Source organism: Quercus suber, unplaced genomic scaffold, assembly GCF_002906115.3.
Source record: "Quercus suber isolate HL8 unplaced genomic scaffold, Cork oak 2.0 scaffold_662, whole genome shotgun sequence".
Taxonomy (NCBI): domain Eukaryota; kingdom Viridiplantae; phylum Streptophyta; class Magnoliopsida; order Fagales; family Fagaceae; genus Quercus; species Quercus suber.
Window position 1 is genome coordinate 345,495 of NW_027070103.1, and position 22,797 is coordinate 368,291.

Sequence of the window (22,797 nt, forward strand, 5' to 3'; positions counted from 1 at the left end):
TTTTTTTTTTTTTTTTTTAAGTTACAACCAATTTGTAATATGTAATACGGTGATAAAAATGGACCGAAACCGATCAAAACCTCACGGAATTGCGAACACCTCTAATTGTGCTCCTTATCAAATTTGCCAAAAAAAAAAAAAAAAAGAAAAAAAAAAGAAAAAGAAAAAGAAAAAAGGAAGGAAGTGTGTATTATCTCTTTCTTTGATTAATGTCCATCCGTTGGCGCCATTTCCTTCCAGCACGACTAGAAGAAGAGCAGTAGTGCAGAAGTAGAAGCAGAAAGCGAGTATTGGAGTCCAACCATGCTCCTCGCCGTACCTGATTGCTTCACTTCGTTCCGTCACAACAAGCCAACCACTACCTCTACCACCTTTCTCTTCCAGCGAGGGCGGCGAGCCTCCAACTCAGTGAGCCCAACTCGGACGCGTCGCCTCCAACTCTGCAAAGCGACTTTGATCACCAACTCCGACTCCTTCGAGGTCGGTCGATTCCTCGGCAGTTATGGCTTCATGAACATCACTAGGTCTCTCTCTCTTTCGCCTCTTAAACCGTTTCAATTTTCGCCTTACTTTCTCTGTTTGGTTCCCGAGAAAATTAAAAAAAAAAATACAAATTTTCTCAGAGACCTGAATTAGTCTCATTTAAAACAAAATATAATTTTTATCATCATCATCATCATCATCATCATTATTATGATCATTCTCAGTATTGACATTATTTGTTGTTGTTGTTGTTATTTTTTGAGTTTGATATAAAAATTTTGAATCTTTAAAGCTATGTTTACGAGTTTGTTAGCGGAGACATTGCAAGAAATGGAAAAGTGTTATGCTTTCTGTGTAATGTAATATACTTTCCTCCGTTTAGAGCTTTTGGTACTCTCAATGGTTGTTACATTGGAGGGTAGCTGATCTCTTGTTCGGGGTGGAGAAATTGGTTAGGAAAGCACTCTGAAGAGATTTGGAACTTTGTCCCGTTATGTTTTGACGTGACTATTATCGAAGGAGTGAAATAGGCCGATCAAAGGCTCAGTTGGAATCATTGCTTATTCGAACTCTGTTTGATTGGTATTGTGTGCGTTGTCATACAAATAGCACCTCCCCAGATAATCACTTTACTTTTGTGCATAATTCTTTTGAAATTATTTTAGGAGACGCTGTGTTCATCATCACAAGCAAGAGGCAGTCTAATCTATTAATAAAATGCCATTTCTTATAAAAGAAAAGAGTACATTTGGGTTTTGCGGTTTGAATAACTCTTTCTTTTTTCTTTGTTAGGTTAATTTTTAGAGTTATAGTTGTGAAGTCAATGTTGATCTCAATGTAATGGTAAAAGGGTATTTTTCTTGCCCCTGCAGCTATTCGGGGTTCCAATCAGGGGCAGATATTGAATATTCACCCGCAGATTTGGGGCAATTAAGAGTTCAAGATGTGGGAGAAGGAAATGTTAAGATCAGGTAAATTTTAAAGAAGGATGTTATAAATGATCATACACATTTTGATTATGTAAATAAATAATGCGAATATGTTATTCTTCTTGATACTGATATTGTCCATGGCAGTTATTTTGTAGTCTTTATGAAGGGAGAGTCTCTCAGGGTCCACTTAGAGGAACTTCAATTCTTTTTAAGGTGATGTTGTTATGGTTTTTTCTGTGCGTGTGTGTGAGACATTTATTTCATACTTACTCTCAAGTCTCAACCATTTAAACATGTCTTTATAATTAACAAGGATTAGTATGTTAAAATAAAGAGAATGTTGATGCACAAAAGATGTAGCCTTTAACAAACCACGGTTTGTATTTATACATAAAGTCTTTGGCTAATCATGACTTAACAACTAAAAGAAAATCCCTCAAATTCCTCAAGATAAAAAAACACAATGCTAGTTGATATATAACCTCCATAACATGTTACGTTCTTCAATTATTAGACAGTTCTTCTGTATAGCCCAAGTTAGAGTTAAAGGCATGCAAATGATTGAAAAATGAGTCATAAATAGCTTAAAATAAATAACATTAAGTGAAGGTTGTTTTGCCCCTTTTTGTTTTGTTTTGTTTTGTTTTGTTCAGATAGAAAGTTGCTTGCATTTTTGGGCTCAAATGTAGTCTAGCCTTCTAATGATATATTATTGCAAATGGTCTCTTTGTTGTTTAATCAAGTATTACTTACCCCCATTCAATCAATGTATTTTCCCTTTTTATTAACATCATCCCATTTAAACACTCAGAAAACAATCTGTTTTAAGTATACTTTTTTCCTTTTTATTTTATTTTTAATTTTTAAGGAAAAAGAAAAACAAGTCTTTATTTACAACTTAATCTGGTAGGCTATACTTCGATACCTCAATTTAATTCAGTTCTCTAGACTCAATATACTCTATTGAAAATAGCAATTTTACATATGAAGGTTTATCCTGGTCAACGAGCTGGTGGTATGGAGGCTGATATGATGGCTGCAAATGAGTTGAATGCTCACACTTTCCTTCAAGTAGGAAGATGCTTTTCACTTACTCGATAAATAATTGTATAAGCCTTCTCTTAATTGCACATTGTCAGAAGCACCTGAATGGTCCTATTGGCTTTTCTTTTTTTTTTTGGGGGGGGGGGGGTCATTTTTTGCAGAGCAGTTCAAAAGGTATCTGTCAGAATCTCCTGATACTTGTTGGTGGGTTTGAGACAAAAACTGGGGAACAGGTTTGTTATGTGATATCAATTATCTTCACATGTAAAGTGTTTGGGTGTTTTTTTTTGGTAGATACATTTACAGTATAATTATCCTGCACAGTGGCTTGCTTTCCGTAATAATGGGAAATATAGTGCCGCAGACTATGCAAAAGTTATGAGTGAAAGAGTATCAAAAAATCGTGCACTAGGAGAACAGATGTCTTGGAATCAATTTGAACAAGAGCTAACAATTAAACGCAGAAGATATTTTGTCCTTAAGCTTCTTCAGGGTGCCATAAGAGGTCTAGCTTTCATGCATGACCAAGATAGATTACACCAGAGTCTTGGACCATCTTCTGTTGTTCTTAAGTATGTATTATGGAAATATTCAATTTGGTTCTTCTGTATGATACTATTAGGATTGTGTTAATTCATTTATATGCTACTCAAAGTTTGGCTTATTAATGACAGTACAATTGTAGAAAGAGATGCTGCTTACTTAGTTCCACGACTTCGGGATCTAGCCTTTTCTGTTGACATTGGGTATGTAAATGGCATAGTTTCTTTTTCTTTTATTTTTCACAAATGTAATTTATGCTTGAACATTATGTTCATAAAAAAAGGACTTTGGTTTATTAATTCGGTAAGAAGAATTATACGAGTTCTGTAGGTGTACAACAGAGATATGAATCCCATAAATATGATCCACCCTCCCCCCACCCAAAAAAAAAAAAAAAAAACCCGCAATTTGGTCATTTACCTTTCAGAAAGAAAGTCATGTTTCCTGGTTTTGGGAATCCCAGTTATGGTATAAAGTAACCAAGATGTTCTGTTTCTTATGATATGTTCAGATGAAACTAAAATATCTTTTGGATGAAACTCATGAAAATTCTTTGAAGCTCTCTAAACTCCCCAGATTTTTTGTATACAAAAAATTAAAATTAGAACCATATTTCTGCTTCTGTAGGATTTGTTCTTTTACATTTTTGTGATAACATAATCAATGTTTTAGGTACTTGGCCTTGTTGAGGGTCAGGGAATGGCAATTTCTATTCTGAAATAATTCAATTATTATCACAAATACATTTCCTGCAGAAACATCACAACTACCTCAGGAAGTAATATCTTTCTTTCCTTATTTTTTTATTTAATTTGCAAATTATTGCTTAAAATAAAATTTCGGGTACAGTATAACTTAAAATAGTTTTAATATCCAACACATTTCCTTCCCAGATATTCATCTCTAGATGAGGGTCGTGGAACACTCTCGGAGGGACTTTGGAGACGAGCATCTGCTGCTGGTGCCTTCACACCAATGGAGAAAAGAGCCTTTGGAATAGCAGATGATATGTAATTTATTGAAACATGGTTTCATCTTAGTAATTTGGTTCAGCTACATATTCCATTTTACGATTTTCTTTCTTGTTCCCCTGCAGATATGAAGCAGGTCTTCTTTTTGCATACTTAGCTTTTGTTCCATTTTGTGAAGCAGGCATAGTGGATAGCCTTTCGTTGCAAGTAAGCAACTATTCTTTCAGTTTTTTTGTTTTTGTTTTTTTGTTTTTGTTTTTTGTTTTTTTGTTTTTTTATTTTTTATATTTATTTATTTTTTATATTTGGGGTTCATATTGTTCTTTCTAGAAATGTTTTTATGTTTTTGAATGTGATGTTAGCAAGTCTTCTGGATCCTAATTGTTTATTTGTGAACTTGCAGAGGCTTCTGGAGAGCACTTTCAAGCTTGATGTTGAAGCTACTAGAGAGTAAGATGTCTTCTATATCCTAGAATTCAAGTACTAGTTATGATGTAAATGAGCCATGGCCTTGACTTTCAAAAATGGAGAATAAACTCCTCCCCTCCTGCCTTTTTTGGGGCAACACTTGAAAATCAGAATCTAGTTGTTAACAGAGTTTCCTTTGGCTCCCTTAGACTTTTGGCTTTGTGCTTTAATGTCTTTGCTTCAAAGTCTAGGTCCCCCCTCCCCCCATCCTCTCTCTCTTTCTCTCTTTCTCTTCAGAGCAACACTTGAAAGTCACAATCTATTTGTTTAGAGAACTTCCTTTGGCTCTCTTAGAGTTCTGGGGTTCTGCTTTATTGTCTTTGTTTCAAAGTCTAGGGAGCTCTGAAATTATTATCCCTTTCCTTGAATCAATACTGCAAATCACCTACAGAACTACAGATGTTTATGAATTATTCAAAAATAACTTTCTAGTAGCATTGCCTTGAGTTGGAATGCATGTTAGAATAGTTTTTCTTCAGAAGCATGAGAGTGAAGTTCAATGTCTAACCATGGTGGCAGTTAGAAACGAACGCATCACATCTAAAATAAGATATTCATCTTCTGGCGACGGACATGAATGGAGGGAGAATAATTCTCTACAGAATTAGAGTTTCGAAAGAGTTGGGAGAAATGATAGGAAAGCCTTAGTGAAAAAAATATATGATGAAACTAAAGCAAATTGTAAATAATCTTTTGAAGGTTATATGAATGCATTATTGTGCAAATATGGATGTAACATGTATACAAGTTAGTTATCCTTTTAGCTCTTCCTTTGTCTACCTCTGTGTATAGAGTGGCATCCCTTTTTGCCTTTTTTTAAATGAATTTTTTACTTATTGTTATTGGGAATTGTCTTTTAGGGTCAACTGCATTACCTTAATTGTGGGTAATCACATTGATACTGTAGAGACATAGGGGGTAGTAATGACACCCCTTTCCACTTGTTCATGAACTAGATGGCAATCCAATTCTATATGCTTGGTACACTTATGAAACATAGGATTAGATGCAATATGAATTTTGGCCTGATTGTTGCAATACATAGTGATAGGTAACTTAAACTCAAACTTTAATTCTTCAAGAAGCTGCGTAATCTACATCAGCTTACATGATGTATTTGCCATGGCTCTGTACTCAGCTTTTGCACTAGATCGGGATACAACACTCTATTTCTCACTTTTACTGCATACGCTAAATGTTAATTTAGGTCTTCTTCTACCTTTTTTTTTCCCTTTGACTTGAATCAACTCACTCTTCCTCTTTAGTACATTGATCGCTCTCTTAAACACGTCCAAGTCATCTCAAGTGACTATCCCCCATTTTTTTCATCAATAGGGGTACCCATTTTCTTAAGCAAAAATGACCATGTTAAATTTTTACTGTAAACATCCAATGTCATTTGTCTCATTAATATGAATATTTTGTGGTTATATGATTATTGGATTGACCCACACTTGTCCTGGTAGATCTTTCAAGCGTTGTTCTAGTTCTTTGTGTATTTTTTCATTTAGGCAGGGGAGAATTTGGAAATTTTGCTTATACCATTAACTACTCAGCTTTGTGGAATTTCTTACCTGTATGATCACAATCTTTCTTGCAGGTATGTTTTGTTTTTTCTCTTTAGCTTCTTAGTTATTGTTTTATTTTTCTTTTTTCTTCTTTTGGCAGGTATTGTTTAGCAGATGATCGATTACTAGATGCTGTCAAATTCCTGGATCTTGGTGATGGTGCTGGTTGGGAGTTACTCCAGGTTTAATTGCCTTTTCTGACTATGATGAGTATATCTTGGTGCACCCATTATATTTTTTGTCCACATTCTGGATACTTGTACAAATGAAACATGTACGCAACAAAAAAAATAATTAGTTAATATATGAACATCTGTAATAGATGATATATTGTTCCAAAAAAAGTTACATCAGTCACTGAGGAGGAAGACCAAACCCATAAAAGAAAAAAGAATAATAGGAACTTTTTAGATTGTTATAGATTTTTGATTGGCTAGAATATTTTTGAAGGATATAATTCCCAGTCCAGAGCAGTTTGAATGGGTAAAGCAAACTATATATGATGACACTTTCAATCAAAAGGATGATTCCATTTGCTTATAAAATTGTGGTGTGGTGGGTACCTCTCATGTAGGATATTCTGTTCCAGCTGTACATTTAATTTCTTCAGTCTAAACTCCACTAATTAAATGTTTCATTGATTGGTGAACCATATTTCTAATGTGTACAAAATAAGGTTTTTTTTTAAAGTTTTTTTTATACAAGGTAAGACATAGAAAAAAAGGAACTGTGTAATAGTAATTATCTTCTCTTAGATGTTTTGTTTTCCTAGTTTCATTTTTCCAATGTTTAGAAGCTCCACATTTATTTTATTTTATTTTTCTTTTTAATCTTTCAGTGGACTCAGAATTTCTATGATTTGTTATCAGGTCATTTTTACTGAAATGATGCTGTAGGTTCCCTTGTAGAATTCAAAGTTATTTCCATTGTGTTCTAAAAGATTCTTATTCTTGGCATAGGCAATGCTGAATCCCGACTTTAGAAAACGGCCAATTGCAGAGGCTGTGCTCAATCATCGGTTCATGACCAGCGCCATTCCCTGAGTTCCAAATGCCTACATCCACTAGTAGTGACAAAGAAAGTTCCCCTATAAAATAAGGAGATTATGATTTTTTTTTTTTTTTTTCATTTAACACTATTTTTGAAATATTTTAGTTAGTTCTCATGTTTACAAACAATGTAGCAAATTAGTATCTTGAGATTCTAAAACTCGATTTGTATGTGATGGGAAGCTGATGTGGAAAAAAATCTACGTGATTATTTTATTTTATTTTTCTTTTTAATCTTTCAGTGGACTCAGAATTTCTATGATTTGTTATCAGGTCATTTTTACTGAAATGATGCTGTAGGTTCCCTTGTAGAATTCAAAGTTATTTCCATTGTGTTCTAAAAGATTCTTATTCTTGGCATAGGCAATGCTGAATCCCGACTTTAGAAAACGGCCAATTGCAGAGGCTGTGCTCAATCATCGGTTCATGACCAGCGCCATTCCCTGAGTTCCAAATGCCTACATCCACTAGTAGTGACAAAGAAAGTTCCCCTATAAAATAAGGAGATTATGATTTTTTTTTTTTTTTTTCATTTAACACTATTTTTGAAATATTTTAGTTAGTTCTCATGTTTACAAACAATGTAGCAAATTAGTATCTTGAGATTCTAAAACTCGATTTGTATGTGATGGGAAGCTGATGTGGAAAAAAATCTACGTGAAAATCTACGTGGAAATCAAGTATTTAAAACTTGATTTCCTGTGTGGAACTCGAGTTCTATTAGAACACCAAAATAGAAACACAAAGAACACCAAAACAGAAACACGAAGGAATAACCAACAAATCAGAAGAAACACGAAGGAACAAAAAATCAAAAACAAATACACGAACAGCAAATCAGAAAACCCAAATCAGAAACACCTACATGAACCCTGATCTCCCTAACCCAAGAGCGATGGAGGCAGCGGCGGTGAAGCTCCAAGCGAAGGTTTTTCTTCTTTGGGTCTTTGGGTTTGATGAATCTTCATTGTGTTCTTCCGTGGGTTCCTTGGGCATCGTGTTCTTCCATGGGTCTTCATCGTGTTCTTTCTTCAATTTCTTCAGATCTTCATCGTTTGTGTGGTCTTCAATTTCTTTAGAATCTCAGATTCATCGTGTTCTTTAGATTCATCTTCTTCTTCTATGAAACTTGAGTCTTAAAGACTCGATTTCCACGAGGGAAAACTATCTCCATGTCAGCAATCGATCTCGAGGCTTTGAGGCTCAATTTCTTCATTGAACTCGAGCCTCAAAGGCTCGAGATGTTATTCTCCAAACTTTTTCTCGATTCCTGCTAACTAACGATATATTGTGGCAATCTCATGCTACTCTACAAATTCCCTAAGGAGATTACAATAGTAACACACAAGCACTCTCGACCCAAACCTCAATTTAATTCTACTTTTCCTTTAATGAACTGCCGCAACACTAACTAAATATATATACATACATTAAGTCGGCTAGGGTATTATCATTGCACAAGGGTTACTATAGACGAGTCTAAATCCTCTATCTCACCAAATATGCTCCACTCTATGTACCACTAATTAAAAGATGACATGTGGCTACTTTTTTCTTTCTCAAACTAACAGAAAAGCTCAAGGTTAACAAAAGTTAATGCCTTAAGCTCAAGTCATTGACACCTCCCACCTCCCATACTTCCCCCCCCTCTCTCTCTCTTTCTCAAAGATTGCACCACCGCCAGAGAAACAATCACAAGAGAAGAAGAAAAACAAAAACAAATCCATACTGACATGAATTCAGAAATTTAGAAACAAGAATATCTCTAACAAAATAAATAGGAAACGTCATTTTTTTGAAAAAAAAAAAAATAGATAGAGAAATAAAGAAACGAGTATCAACAACCCATAAATAATCCATAAAAAGAAAAAGACAAATTCTAGAAAGTACTTGAAAGTTGAAATTGAAATATTCCATATTCAAAAATAAATCAAAAACTCAGTATCCAAACAAATTTAGCTATGGGTTAATAACCTTCATACGTCCCACTGATCCACAATAGCTATGGGTGACTTGAGGCATTAATGTTGGGCTTTTCCGTTAGTTTGAGAAAGAAATAAATGGCTGCGTGGCATCTTTTTATTAGTGATACATAGAGTGGAGCATATTTTGTGAGATAGAGGATTTGAACTCACTATAGACGGCTATATTAATGTCCTCCAACAACAAGTACTCTATGTTAGACCAACTTATATCCACCGATTCAATAATGATGATGATGTTGTGTTGGTTATTTGATTAAATTCGTCGTACTATGTCTAGCTTTCAATAATTGCATATCTTTAATTACAAATTAAGCTTGATAAATGATTTTGAAAATGAATGCCCTAAGGATAATGGTAAGGAGTTTTTTTTTTTTTTTTTTTTTTTAAAAGAAAAACTACACAATCACTATAAATTAATGAATTATTAACAAGTACATTTTCTTCTTAAAAAAATGTGAGCTCATGAATGAGTGGAAGTATATCATTTCTTAACCTATACCTTAAAGCACTCCTTAACAGTAGCCTTTTAAGAATTATCATTTCCTCTAGTAATGAGTAATTAATCAAGCTCCATCCTCATTTGCAAGCAAAAATAACAAAGTTTGATATTGTACGTACTTTTTTTTTTTGTTGGTTGATAAGTATGATATTGTACTTGATAGAGTATTAACTATTAAACACTAGGTGTATTAAAAAAAAAAACTATTAAACACTAGGGCCCCAAACAAGGTCAATGATGAGTATATGATGAATTTGCTTTCTTCTAGTCTACAATCTTGTCCAATTGATGGAGACCAAGCTGGCTCAATTTCCGAAGGGAAAAAATGGAATGGCATAATGGATGATCACAAAAGTAAAACTTTTCTTTCTTTTAAAGAAGTGGTTGACTGATTTTTATTCTTGTCATCCACTTGTCTATCATCACTTTTTTGCTATGAAAAATAATGGAAGAAAGAGAGAAATAAATGAGATTTTTTTTAAGAATAAATTCCAATGCGCACACAAAAAAGAAATTCTGTTTATATCTACTATCACAATAAGAAAAAAGAGTACTTCTATTTATCTACATTCACAATAAAACCAAAAAAAAAAAAAAACTTTGATTATTCAAAAAGCTATTATTTATTAGAAAATTATATATATACACACACACATAGAAGTGAATAGCCTTATCTCCAAAAAAAAAAAAAAGGATTAAAAAAAGAAGAAGAGAACTGCCTTAATGTCGGCATCTTTTTAGTAAATATTCAGTTTTTGCAAAAAAATATTATTAAAAAACTTTTGTTGGAAATTATTTTGTTATGTGCCTGTTTTGGAACTCGATTGAGTTTAGTATACTTGTATTTCAAGCCCAGTTGATTGAAAATACCACATTAGACAATGTACACAAAAACCTAATTGCTCGAGTTCCATATGGGCCATATAACAAAATAACTTCGGCTAGAAACTAGATATTTTTTAATAATATTTTTTTTTGGAAAAAATGAATATTTGAAGAAAAAAAAAAGGCTCCTTAATGTCATAAAATGTATATATATTTTTTGGTTGCATAGAAGTAATTTGTCCAATTTATAAATCGAGTCTAAATAAGAAAAAGAAAAAGAGGGAAAATATGAGGGACATTTTCGTCATGAGGAAGATTTGTACTTTTTTTTCTTTTTGATGAGGATTTATACTTTTATTCAGCCAAAAAGAAAAAAAAAAAAAGATTTATACTTTACTACATGGTGTTCCAAACAAAATTCTTTAGAAAATTAAAAAGATTACTTAACTGTAAAAGTCGTGTATTCCTGGGAAAAGCGAAGTATAAATAAGGATTCTTTGTTTCACACAAACTCAAAAGCTCCCAACAGTTATTAAGAAAGGTATCCTTATATTAACAGAAAAATTATACGCATAACATAACATAACAGACCAAACCAAACCCAACCCATCATTTTCCTTTATTCTTTCTCTTTGTTCTTCTTGTTTCTCTGAACGATCTCTCTCTTTCTCTGTATCTATTTCTCTCTGGGCTTCCTGTTTGTGTTTTTCTGAGCCAGTTTCCAATGAGGTAAGTGGGTCTGATTCAATTTTTATAACTGAGATCTCATCTGGGTTTTTGTTTTTTGTTTTTTTGTTTTCATTAAATTATTGGTAATTCATGAATTAATTTTGGTTGAAATTTAATGGGTATGGAGTAATTTTGATTAAATTTTGTTGGGTTTCTTGAACTTTGGATATGGTGGTAGTATGTGTAATTTTAATAGTCAATGGGTTCTACAAAATTGTGCTGTTAAATCTGAGTTCTTTTGGTGTGTGATTTGATCTCACTCTGATATTTAATGTTTTGATTGTCTGAGAAGAGTGAGCCTTACAACTGGTGTGTCATAATCATAACAACAACAAAAAAGAAAGTAATTCAAACGTTTCGTTATTATGTTGCTGTTCTAGTTAAGTTGAGTTTAAGGAAAGTGAGTCTTTATTGGGAAATAATGCTGTTATTTGTATGTCTTGTACTTGATGGGTGTGAATCTTAAGTATGTTATGGAACATTCATGCTTGACTTTTGTTTGACTTTTAGCCGTAGGTTTGATAATTTTTTTTTTTTTTATTTTTTATTTTTTGCTGAATTATTTTGATTGAAATTTGAAAGTTATGATGGCTTGAATTTAGTTGCTTCGGGTTGTGAAAACCTGCATTTGTTCCTTTATTTAAAAGCTGTCTTGTAGCCAAGAGCCTTGTAAGTTGTAGCTTAACTGGTTGGTGCCTCCTGGTGTTTCCAATGGTGGCATCTGGGTTCAATCCCCCCTCTCCCAACTATCAAATTATCAATAATAATAAAAAAAAGCTGTCTTGTAGGTTTACCTTTTTCTCTCTCTCTCTCTCTCTCTCCTTTTAGTGGTTAGGGTTTTGGTGTGAGTTAGGTCAGGGGTGACAATATAATGTCAGTTTGGCTTAAGGAATGTATTACTGCATGGAACCATTAAGGTTAGGCTATGGCTCAACCCACACAAGGGAGTGTATTTAGACCCCTTATTTTCTAGGTCTCAAAGGCATAAGTTCCTTAGTGGGTCGATGAGTTACATTGGTATTATTGTTCTTTTTCCTCTCTTTCTTGCATTATTGGGAGAAATTTGATTTTTTTGTTTCTTCTTACATCTTTTTAACCCAAATAAAATCTTTCCTTAATGACGAAACCCTTCTTCTAAAAGGTTCTCAACCCTAGATTTACAATTCCTCCTAAATCATAACCCACCACAAACACATGTAGGCAAATTCCGTAATTTTTCTTACATCAAATTTGTTATAGAGCCAAAATCCCACCACAAGTTCTTTGCTAAAATTTTCTCCATTAACCACTTGAAGAAATTTCTCATTCAAAACTGTGGTCACCTTGGAACTAAATTTAAGGTTTCAAGCTTTTTCTCAATATTTTGTAGAAACCAAGAAAAATTTGTATCATTTGAATAAAATTGTGTTTTCAATTGAAGTAAAGCTAGAAATTTTGTCTACTATGTGAGAAATTTGGATGAGCTAGCAGTTGCTATTTTGAAAAAAATCCTACTAGAATGATAGTTGATCAAGAACTTAGATAATTTAATCTAGAGCCAAATTTATCCTTACCCTTGTTGGCAAACATTGCACCTATTACCTCTTCAAAATTTGATGGATATAGTCCTGCCAATTTGCCACAACTGCAACCTTTATTGTATGTTGGTGCAACGCATCAAAGTGTTATATTAAAAAGAGAAATCCAGCCTTACAATTCACCACACATTCAATTTCAAGAAGAGTAAAAAAAAAAAAAAAATGCATTACAAGTACAATTAAGACTGTCTAACCCGCATGGGACCTGGAAAACTCATCTAACCCGGAGGTGCCTAAGTCGAAGACTGCTCAATCTGCCATTCTTTGCTCTTTGCCTCTCACTTCATCTCAAGCTTCACTTGAGATTTGATGGAGATCATGTTTTGATGGTCCAATCTTTGCCAGATGTAGCAAGATCTCCACCAAATTTGGTCCAGGCCACCAAATCATAAATGTTGATGAGACAATTGGGGTTTCGATTGATCCGACCGTTAGAGGTGGTTGAAATCCACACAGTTGTGGCCAGTAGCAGGTTGGGCTCTTAGACCTGTCACGATTGGGTTGGTTGTCGCGTTGACACCAAACCCTAGTCCAACTAACCTGAGGACACACCTAAGGATGATAGAAATCACAAAGGAGTAAGTTGAGCATAAGGTTGGTCATGGAAAATTCAAGACCAAGGAAGATATTGATGTTATTGCTATAGATCAATTCAAGAAGGGTTGTAAGCTGAAAATCCCTTTAGTTATTGATTTTGTCATTCCAGATGAATTTTATAATATGGTGGGAAAATAAAATTTGTTATCATCAATGATTTTGAAGGTGATTGAAGAGTTGGCGAAAGTTTCAATTTCAAAGTCTTATGCTTTAACTCTTTAAAACTTGATGCCGATTTTTTTTTTTTCAATTGGAGATAGTGATGCAGCCATCAAAGATTTATTTGTTACTACTTCACAAATTCTTCTATTATTAATTAAAACCAATTCAGTTTATGATTGGTTTCATTCTAGAAAGCACGGGTGCGGCTCTAGGGCTGCCGCACCCGCACAGGACACTTGGCGATGCGCTGATTCGCGTTCTTTTTTTTTTTTTGTTCGTTTCCTGATTCGCACCGATTCGGCTCCGATTCCGGCTGAAACCGGCAAAGACCGGCCAAAAATGGCTGAAATTGGCTGAGAAGTGGCCGAAATACATGTTAAAAAAATAAAATAAAATAAAAACTTGAGTTGATTTCTTATTTAGTTATTAACTTATTAAATATTTGTCAAATTATCTTTAGGTTAAACAACTTAAATTGAAATTACTGAATTATTTGTAGTTATTATTGCTCTTTAATTGGTATATGTTTATCATTATAGTTATTATTGTTCTTAAATTGGTATATGTTTATCATTATATGAAAATATATTTAATAATTTGCAAATAAAAATATACTTAATAATTTATTAGTAAACGTATCTCACAGCACTTACACCTTACTTTTTCAAAAATTGCCGAATCCCGCACCTGCACCCGCACTTGCACTTGAACCTGAATCCCGTGCTTCATAGATTTCATTGACAATTCAACTGGTTGAGAAAATCTGCCCCAAAACATGATATTTTCTTATGTGTTTTAGGCAACTAAACTTAGCACTGGTAGAAAATTTTGTTTCCTTCTATTTTCTAAGCACCAAAAATGCTTTTATTTCTTTATTTTATCAATATTTTCAAATCAGCCAATGTCTGAATTATGAATTTTAAGACTACAACTTCATGGTACAGTGGACTTAAGAGTTTGAGAGGAAATAGGTGGTGTGGTTGGCGGTTGAGAGAGAGAGAGAGAGAGAGAGAGAGACAGGAGTTTGGCTAGGGGCAGATGGAGGGGAATTGTCTACAGTAGGGGGAGTCTACTCTGTTACTATTCTCAATTCATCTACATGGCTTCCAATTTTTTTAGGCATAGTAGATAAAAATTTCTGATAAAGCTATGGCAAATATGGTTCATTTAGAATTAGGTACCTCCATATACTATCAATGGCTTTCTGCTGTAGTTTTGGAATTATTCATACTCATCTGCACCATTGCTATATAAACTCAATCATTAAACTTGTGTGGCATCAAATGGTTTTAAGGTAATACTGGCTGTCTTAGACTTCCAGAGTGTTTATTTAATACCAATTAGAACTTCGAAGGGAATATGGCTCTAGCTTGGGATTTCCTTGGGGAAATGGATTTTTTTTCCTGAACTTTGGAATATTAGAAAACAAGATTATCAAAATGGATAAAAAAGAAAAATTCTACTATCAAGTTTTTTGATCAGACAAGTAAATGCTAATAGATATTTTTGAACCTCAGTTTTGCCTGCTACATGATGACACCATAATTTGATTATGATTTCCTGTGATTTCTGGTATCACATAGGAGCAAAGATGATGAGTGCAGGTCAAGATGTTATCAATGCAGACTTTCAATATTTTTTGGGTAAATAGAATTTAATAACTAATATAATGCAGCTTAACATTTTTTGTTTCACAAGAAACTTGGGAAAAGTGTTCTCTTTCTATTTGTTGACTCCTTAATAGTCTTCATCAACTCTGTTATTCTCAATATTCACTTGATAAGTCTTTTGATCAAAGTAGAGACATTAAAGCACAAATGATGATGATATAAAAAGCTTGAATACTGTAGGACTTGTCAACATGATGCATACTAGTCTAATTTTTTGAAAGTTTAATGGACTTTATGCTCCTCATATACAACCATGACATCACACTTTCTGTTCCCTCTGTCCAAGTGTGTGTACAATATGTAATATAATCATAAGTAATTAATGAAAAGCATAATGTCTTTCACAGTTTTCTTCTACTGCCTGGCCTTTGTGGCTGATCTGGCTTAAATGGAAGAAGTTCTTGGACAAATTCTTTGTGTATATCAGACCTTTGCTGGGGATTTATAGCACAAGTTTCAATGGTAAACCCTAAGTTGTCCCACCGTGCAAGTATATGCTATAGGCCTATAGAACCCTCTGATCGTGAGATTTTAGAGCAAATCCATTGTGATTTGTTTCCCATCAGGTAGATGTTCTCATCTGGTACCTTCATTGATCATAGGCTATTGTTTTTCACATAATAATGCTAACCTTCAGGTATGAGTCTGAGTTCTTTCAAAATGTTGTCAATGGACAAGATATTGTATCGTGGGCTGCTGTTGACCGCAATCGGCCAAATGGTCGAAGTGATGAACTTGTTGGATTTGTAACTGCACGAATTGTTCTTGCAAAAGAAAGTGAGGTGAGTCTTTGAACTTTGTGAGCTTGCATCATTTTCACTTTTGGATGAATACTTAATCTTTTTGTCCAAGTATCTTTATTGCAAGTCACATTATAACAACATACTGGTGTTTGTAGAGGTGAAACCCTTATTCAAGTTTTTACAAATATCTAAATGAATTGTTTTTGTTGGTGATGATTTTTTTACTTATTAAAAAGAAAAACTTTTCTTATGATTTTTTTATTGGTTCTCTTAATTCATTTCAAACAACATTGGCCTTGTAGATAGGGGATATGCTCAGATATGACCCATCAAAACCAGATCAAACTTTAGTCTACATTCTGACACTGGGAGTTGTAGATGGCTATAGAAATCTTGGCATAGGTAGGAGTTCGTTTTCCCTTTTGATAAAACTCTTGAGAGTCCTTACTACATGACCAATAAACTAATTCCTTTTGGATTTGCAGCGTCTTCATTAATTCAGAAGGTCGTAAAATATGCGTCAAGTATTTCAACTTGTCGAGCAGTTTACTTGCATGTGATTTCTTACAATGATCCTGCAATACGTTTGTACAAGAAAATGTCATTCCAGTGTGTAAGAAGGTTGCAAGGTTTTTACTTGATTGGTGGTCAGCATTATGACTCATACTTGTTTGTATACTATGTAAATGGCGGTCGTTCTCCTTGCTCACCACTGTAAGTACAATACATTCTTTATCCTTGATATAGTCTATACATCTTATGTAATGCTGGGAATAGAAGACGGTGGCTGCAAAGCTATACAAGAATGAAGATAGAAAGGTCCCAAAATGGCCCAAATGTAAAGAAAGCCATTCCCTTATATCAACAACGCAACACAGAAGAAGTTTGACTGCTGAATGTAACGGCTGTGAGTGTGTTTGATTTGTTACTCCTGTAGATAAACATTGTACCTTACTGCTCCTTTTATGTGTAGTTATTCCTACAGCCATGAAATAATTTCTTGTTGTAATAAACATTAATGTTTTAAGGTAATGCCAATGTATTTTTCTTCATTGAAACTCTCTACTGAAGGAACTCAGGAAATGTTATATATGGCCTCATATAGTTCTTTATATTTTAGGGTAATTTACAGTAAATTCTTTGTTTGAGCACTTACTAATTCTGAAAATGTGCACTTCCATGGTTTACTAAGACAATGCATAGATGCTAGTTTTGAAAAATGCAAATACTATGTACCTCCTTTTTCTCAAAAAAGAAGAAGAAGAAGGTACCTCTCTCACTCTCTCTCTCTTTCTTTCTGTCTCTCTCAAAATGGTAGAATTCTTTGACTTGTAAGGATTCTTTATTCTTCCTCTATGCTAAGAGCTTGGTAGAAATGCAAGATTGTTGGTTTAGATGTGGAAACTTGCCAATTTAGTGATTAGCAAAAAAAAAAAAAACTTGCCAATTTAGTGTATTTATTTATTTATTTTTAATTACTTGATGAAGACCACGTTACTTTGATTAGAAGCATGATGAAGACTAAAAAGCTTGATTGCTTATATATGGGATTTGTGCCTGCAATAAACTTTGGGTTTCACATGGTCTCGCTAATGGTATTTAGTGGTACTATCCTACTATTTTTTTTTTTTTTTGAATAGATACTGAATGTTATTAACAAACTGAAGAAAGGTACACCAAGGAGAAAAGACACGGATTCGCAGAGTCCGTAAGGGTCTTAGCATTTTGACCTATCAACTAGGAGCAGATTGTGGAGCCAAGGAGGATCAACCCCTATCCAAGTCCTTGATGTCTCCGTGCTTCTAGTGACCTGGGCTACCTCATGTGCTACCTTGTTATACTCCCTTTTCAAATGGTTCACTCTCCGACTGCTAAATGAAGTCAGCATGGTAAAGGCCCCTTGAATAATGGTTCCCATCTCCCCATTGAAAGAGCTAGAATTCACTGCTTGGACAACAGTAATGGCTTGGTTGGAAGTTTAGAGAGGGAGGAGAGTAGAGGGGAGTAGAAGGAAGGGGAGTAGTGGGGAGGAGAGTAGAGGAGAATGATTCACCTCCACCTTATTTGGATGTTTTTAAAATTAGTAAGGGGGAAGGGAGTAATTAGCCCTTCTCCTTGTGTAATTTTGTTAATATAATAAGGGTAAATTAGGTAATTTACTTGGTCAATAGTTTATATACTCTACTCCCCATCCAAATCTCTCCAATTTGGGGGAATTAAAATTGGGGGCTAGAGGGAGTCCAAACTCCTCAAAACTCCTCCAAATCCCTCCCCCTCATTCTCTAAAAAACTTCCAAATAAGGTAATTGCATTACTCTCCCTCCCTCTACTCTACTCCCCTCATTTTTTAAACATCCAAACATGCCATAATAGAATCTGACTCAATAATTATTTGTTGGAGGTGTAATTCGCGTGCCAGCATGATCCCTTCCTCCAAGGCCAGAGCTTCAGTGACTTCCATAGAATATGTAGCAGGCAGTAGCTTGCCTCTTGCTGCAACAACAGCAAACCTACAGTCTCATATCACTACTCCAACACTAGAGAGTCGTTCATCCTCTGATGTGGCCCCATCCACGTTAATTTTGTACATACCTGGAGGAGGTGCTGCCCAGCCAACATCAGGGGCTGTTGGCTAAGGAAGCTAGCTATTGTGGCCCCTTTGTAGTTGCAGAGAAGTCTCTGGGCATAACCCAGATTTGCGAATAAAGAATACCATTGGACTCATGGACCACTTGATTTCGATTGTACCATACTGACCAAGCCGTGGTGAAGAGGACTTCCAGATCATGTGAGGTGCCAACTTCCAGAATATGCATAGCAATATCTATAAGGTCATGTTTTTTCAGCTAGTAAACTAATAGGGCATGTCTGCCAATGCCACCATACCTCCAATATCTTTTCACAAAAAAATAGAGCATGTACTGTACTTTCCGGCTCCTTCCTACATAAAGGGCATGACACATCATTGTTGATTCCTCGTCTTCCAAGGTTCAGTAAAGTCGGGAGGCCATTGATGCAAGCTCTCCAAGCAAAAATTCTGACTTTAGGAGGGATCTTAAGCTGCCACATCTTTTTCCACAGTGGGGTTCTAGTATCACCAGTTGAGCTTTCGCCTCATAAATTTTCAACTATAGGGAGGGCAATATAATAGGCACTTTTTACAGAGAAACTCACCCCATCTATTTCCTATCCAAACAATATTGTCATCTAGGAGACTATATCTTAAAGGATGCGAAGAATGGTGTAGCTTCAATAAAAAAAAAAAAAAAAAAACTGAAAACATAATAATAAACCGCGTGCGATGAGGCTCTTCTATTTTTTTGGGAAAAAGTTAATAATTTGCATCCATTATAATTTGGGATTATTACATTTTTCAATCACAAAAAAACCTAGGGGTGTGATGAAAAATTATTTCACTTGCAAATGCATAATATTCATCACATCTCTAGGTTTTTTTATGATTAGAAAATGTAGTAATCTCAAATTGTAATGAATGCAAATTATTAACTTTTTTCCAAAAAAATAGAAGAGACTCTGAGCACGCGCGTGAGTGTGTGCTTAGAGGCTAGTTTTAATAGAAGTCTTAGAAAATAGGACCACTCTACAACATCAATTACTGCTTCAAAAAACCCAACTTTATTCACAAATGCATAATACTCATCACACCCCTAAGTATTTTATGATTAGAAAATGTAGCAATCCTAAATTATAATGAATACAAATTATTAATTTTAGGAAAAAAAAAAAAGTTAACAAAACTGTCTCCCACTAACCCTACAGTTACACAGTTATGTGAATAGCACAATATTTCAATTACAGGTTAATGACAAATCTTACTTGGAAAACAGTTGGAATGGGCTACAAAACATGATGAACTATCATCATCTTTGTCACTGCCTAGTGAGTTGGGGTGGATGCAAATTTCAAAAAACATTTTGATTATCTATTTTTGATTTAATTTGGGATTTGTTATATATTGTAATTATGTAATAAAGCAGAAGTATAGTTCTAAAACGTGCATGATTGGATAATTGGAAATAAAAAACCTAAGTATATACATCTCCTGAAGCATACCACCAAGGCAATAATGCATTATTTTCTGCATCACCGGCAAGTTCCAAAAGCTTTGGCACAACTGTAGCAACAATTGTTGTTGTTGAGCCTTTGACCTCAAATTCAGCACTTAAAACAGTAAAATCATCATCAACCTTAATTTCAAGCACACATGCCCCTCTATACGATCTTCCCAGTACATTTACCCACACAGAATCGGAATCATTGGAGAATTAAAACTCAAAAACATAAAAGTCCGATTCAATCTCATAAACATTTATAAAATCTGTGTTTTTATTTTATATATATAATTTTTATTTTGAGAATCCAATTTATAAGTGGATAAAGAAATTTGAAAATCTATAGGAAAGTAGTCCTATTTTTTAGATAATGTTTTAGTAGGAGTTAGAGTTGTATTTTTACTGGATTGCCCTTTAGTTTTGTTTCTACTCAAACATAGGGATGTAGGGGTATTTTTGAAAAAAGAAAAAGAAAAAAAGAGGAATCTAAATAGGAGAAGTCCCTTAAATAGTAGAATAGATAAAACATAACATATAGAGAAATAAAAGACAATGGATTAATATGCCTTTTGTTTCCTTGGGGCTTAAATTCTCCAACATTGTCTCTCCTTTGTAAGAGCAAACTAGAGGGTGAGGCCATGGGTTTAAGACCCACCGCGTCCGTGTGTAACTCACCAATAAATAAAAAGGGTGAGAAAGGGTGGTTGTACTTTCTTACATGGTTTTAATAATTTGTATCTTATGTCTCAAGGTATGAGATCCTTGTAAGGAAAATGCTTCTGTGAAGTACTTTTTTTTCTCAGAATTTTTTTTTCACCGATTCCTTAGTTCTAACTTTATAGTGTGTAATTGATGGGGGGTTTTTATGAGAGGAAATCATACCTTATATGTTATGGGTTCCAAAGGCTGTCTCATCAACTGGTTGAAATTTTGGTGAAGTTCTGTTAGATCATGTCTATTATACAAAGAAAATCTTGCTGTTTTAAGTGTTAATATAATCATGTATGAAGGATTCATAACAAAAAGGATAAAAAAGAACAAAGAAATTAGTTTTTGAGTTTTTTATTTTTTTATTAATATATGTTATGTATAGAGACAGCTATTTGCATGAACCATAAATGATATGGGATAATGTAATTAAAAAATTCTTGAAAATTTTTAAAATGAGGAAATTTTATTTATGAGTACATAGTAAATGATGAAACATGAGTACTATTAAAAGTAAAATGTTAATTAAGACTGATAGAATGACTGTGATTGCTCTTATTAATTAATACCAGTGCAACTAACTCCACAGTTTGTGCCAAGAGGCAAGCAACCTTCTGATTTGATCTAAATGTATAAGTCGATTCTGGTATGGTCTTAAAATTAAGAAAACCAACATTTGCAAGGCAAAATCTACTGGTATCACTGCAAGTTCCACCGATGATTATCATTTTAGCTTCTTTTTGAACCAATTTTATTTATTTATTTTTTCTTTTCTTGTTTTTCTTGACATAAAAATTGCATCAAATGCTGTATGATATCCTTGTTAATAGTTCTATTTGCTGCTTTGTGTCATGTTGTCAAGGTTTTAGGTTTTTGATTTAATTGTTAAATGCATCACTTCAAGAACCATAATCATTCTTTTATGTTTCAGAGAGCTAGTTACGATCATGGTGAGTTACATGAGGAGCGGTTTGAAGACGGTGGCTGCAAAGCTATACAAGAATGAAGATAGAAAGGTCCCAAAATGGCCCAAATGTAAAGAAAGCCATTCCCTTATATCAACAACGCAACACAGAAGAAGTTTGACTGCTGAATGTAACGGCTGTGAGTGTGTTTGATTTGTTACTCCTGTAGATAAACATTGTACCTTACTGCTCCTTTTATGTGTAGTTATTCCTACAGCCATGAAATAATTTCTTGTTGTAATAAACATTAATGTTTTAAGGTAATGCCAATGTATTTTTCTTCATTGAAACTCTCTACTGAAGGAACTCAGGAAATGTTATATATGGCCTCATATAGTTCTTTATATTTTAGGGTAATTTACAGTAAATTCTTTGTTTGAGCACTTACTAATTCTGAAAATGTGCACTTCCATGGTTTACTAAGACAATGCATAGATGCTAGTTTTGAAAAATGCAAATACTATGTACCTCCTTTTTCTCAAAAAAGAAGAAGAAGAAGGTACCTCTCTCACTCTCTCTCTCTTTCTTTCTGTCTCTCTCAAAATGGTAGAATTCTTTGACTTGTAAGGATTCTTTATTCTTCCTCTATGCTAAGAGCTTGGTAGAAATGCAAGATTGTTGGTTTAGATGTGGAAACTTGCCAATTTAGTGATTAGCAAAAAAAAAAAAAACTTGCCAATTTAGTGTATTTATTTATTTATTTTTAATTACTTGATGAAGACCACGTTACTTTGATTAGAAGCATGATGAAGACTAAAAAGCTTGATTGCTTATATATGGGATTTGTGCCCTGCAATAAACTTTGGGTTTCACATGGTCTCGCTAATGGTATTTAGTGGTACTATCCTACTATTTTTTTTTTTTTTTTGAATAGATACTGAATGTTATTAACAAACTGAAGAAAGGTACACCAAGGAGAAAAGACACGGATTCGCAGAGTCCGTAAGGGTCTTAGCATTTTGACCTATCAACTAGGAGCAGATTGTGGAGCCAAGGAGGATCAACCCCTATCCAAGTCCTTGATGTCTCCGTGCTTCTAGTGACCTGGGCTACCTCATGTGCTACCTTGTTATACTCCCTTTTCAAATGGTTCACTCTCCGACTGCTAAATGAAGTCAGCATGGTAAAGGCCCCTTGAATAATGGTTCCCATCTCCCCATTGAAAGAGCTAGAATTCACTGCTTGGACAACAGTAATGGCTTGGTT

General features: G+C 34.2%; 2 protein-coding genes across 3 annotated transcripts; both read left to right on the forward strand.

The window, feature by feature from the left end:
• Positions 1-139: 139 nt before the first annotated feature.
• On the forward strand, positions 140-7,220 carry LOC112023976 (uncharacterized). The gene is made up of 12 exons (XM_065765895.1): positions 140-524; positions 1,356-1,454; positions 1,571-1,628; positions 2,406-2,486; positions 2,621-2,692; positions 2,784-3,031; positions 3,134-3,205; positions 3,896-4,012; positions 4,099-4,180; positions 4,377-4,423; positions 6,110-6,191; positions 6,969-7,220. Exons 1-12 carry the CDS (start codon positions 304-306, stop codon positions 7,050-7,052), a joined length of 1,263 nt encoding a protein of 420 aa, XP_065621967.1. The 5' UTR covers positions 140-303; the 3' UTR covers positions 7,053-7,220.
• A 3,628-nt stretch (positions 7,221-10,848) lies between these two features.
• LOC111984368 (histone acetyltransferase MCC1-like) lies at positions 10,849-21,875 on the forward strand. 2 transcript variants are annotated; one of them, XM_065765893.1, is made up of 6 exons: positions 10,849-11,096; positions 15,450-15,668; positions 15,740-15,884; positions 16,148-16,247; positions 16,331-16,559; positions 21,558-21,875. In XM_065765893.1, the coding sequence occupies exons 2-6, from the start codon at positions 15,562-15,564 to the stop codon at positions 21,742-21,744; spliced, it is 768 nt and encodes a 255-aa protein (XP_065621965.1). In that variant the 5' UTR covers positions 10,849-11,096; positions 15,450-15,561; the 3' UTR covers positions 21,745-21,875. The 2 variants fall into 2 exon arrangements, with proteins under 2 accessions (XP_065621965.1, XP_065621966.1); XM_065765894.1 differs by having other exon boundaries at positions 10,888-10,908.
• The last annotated feature ends 922 nt before the right edge of the window (positions 21,876-22,797 follow it).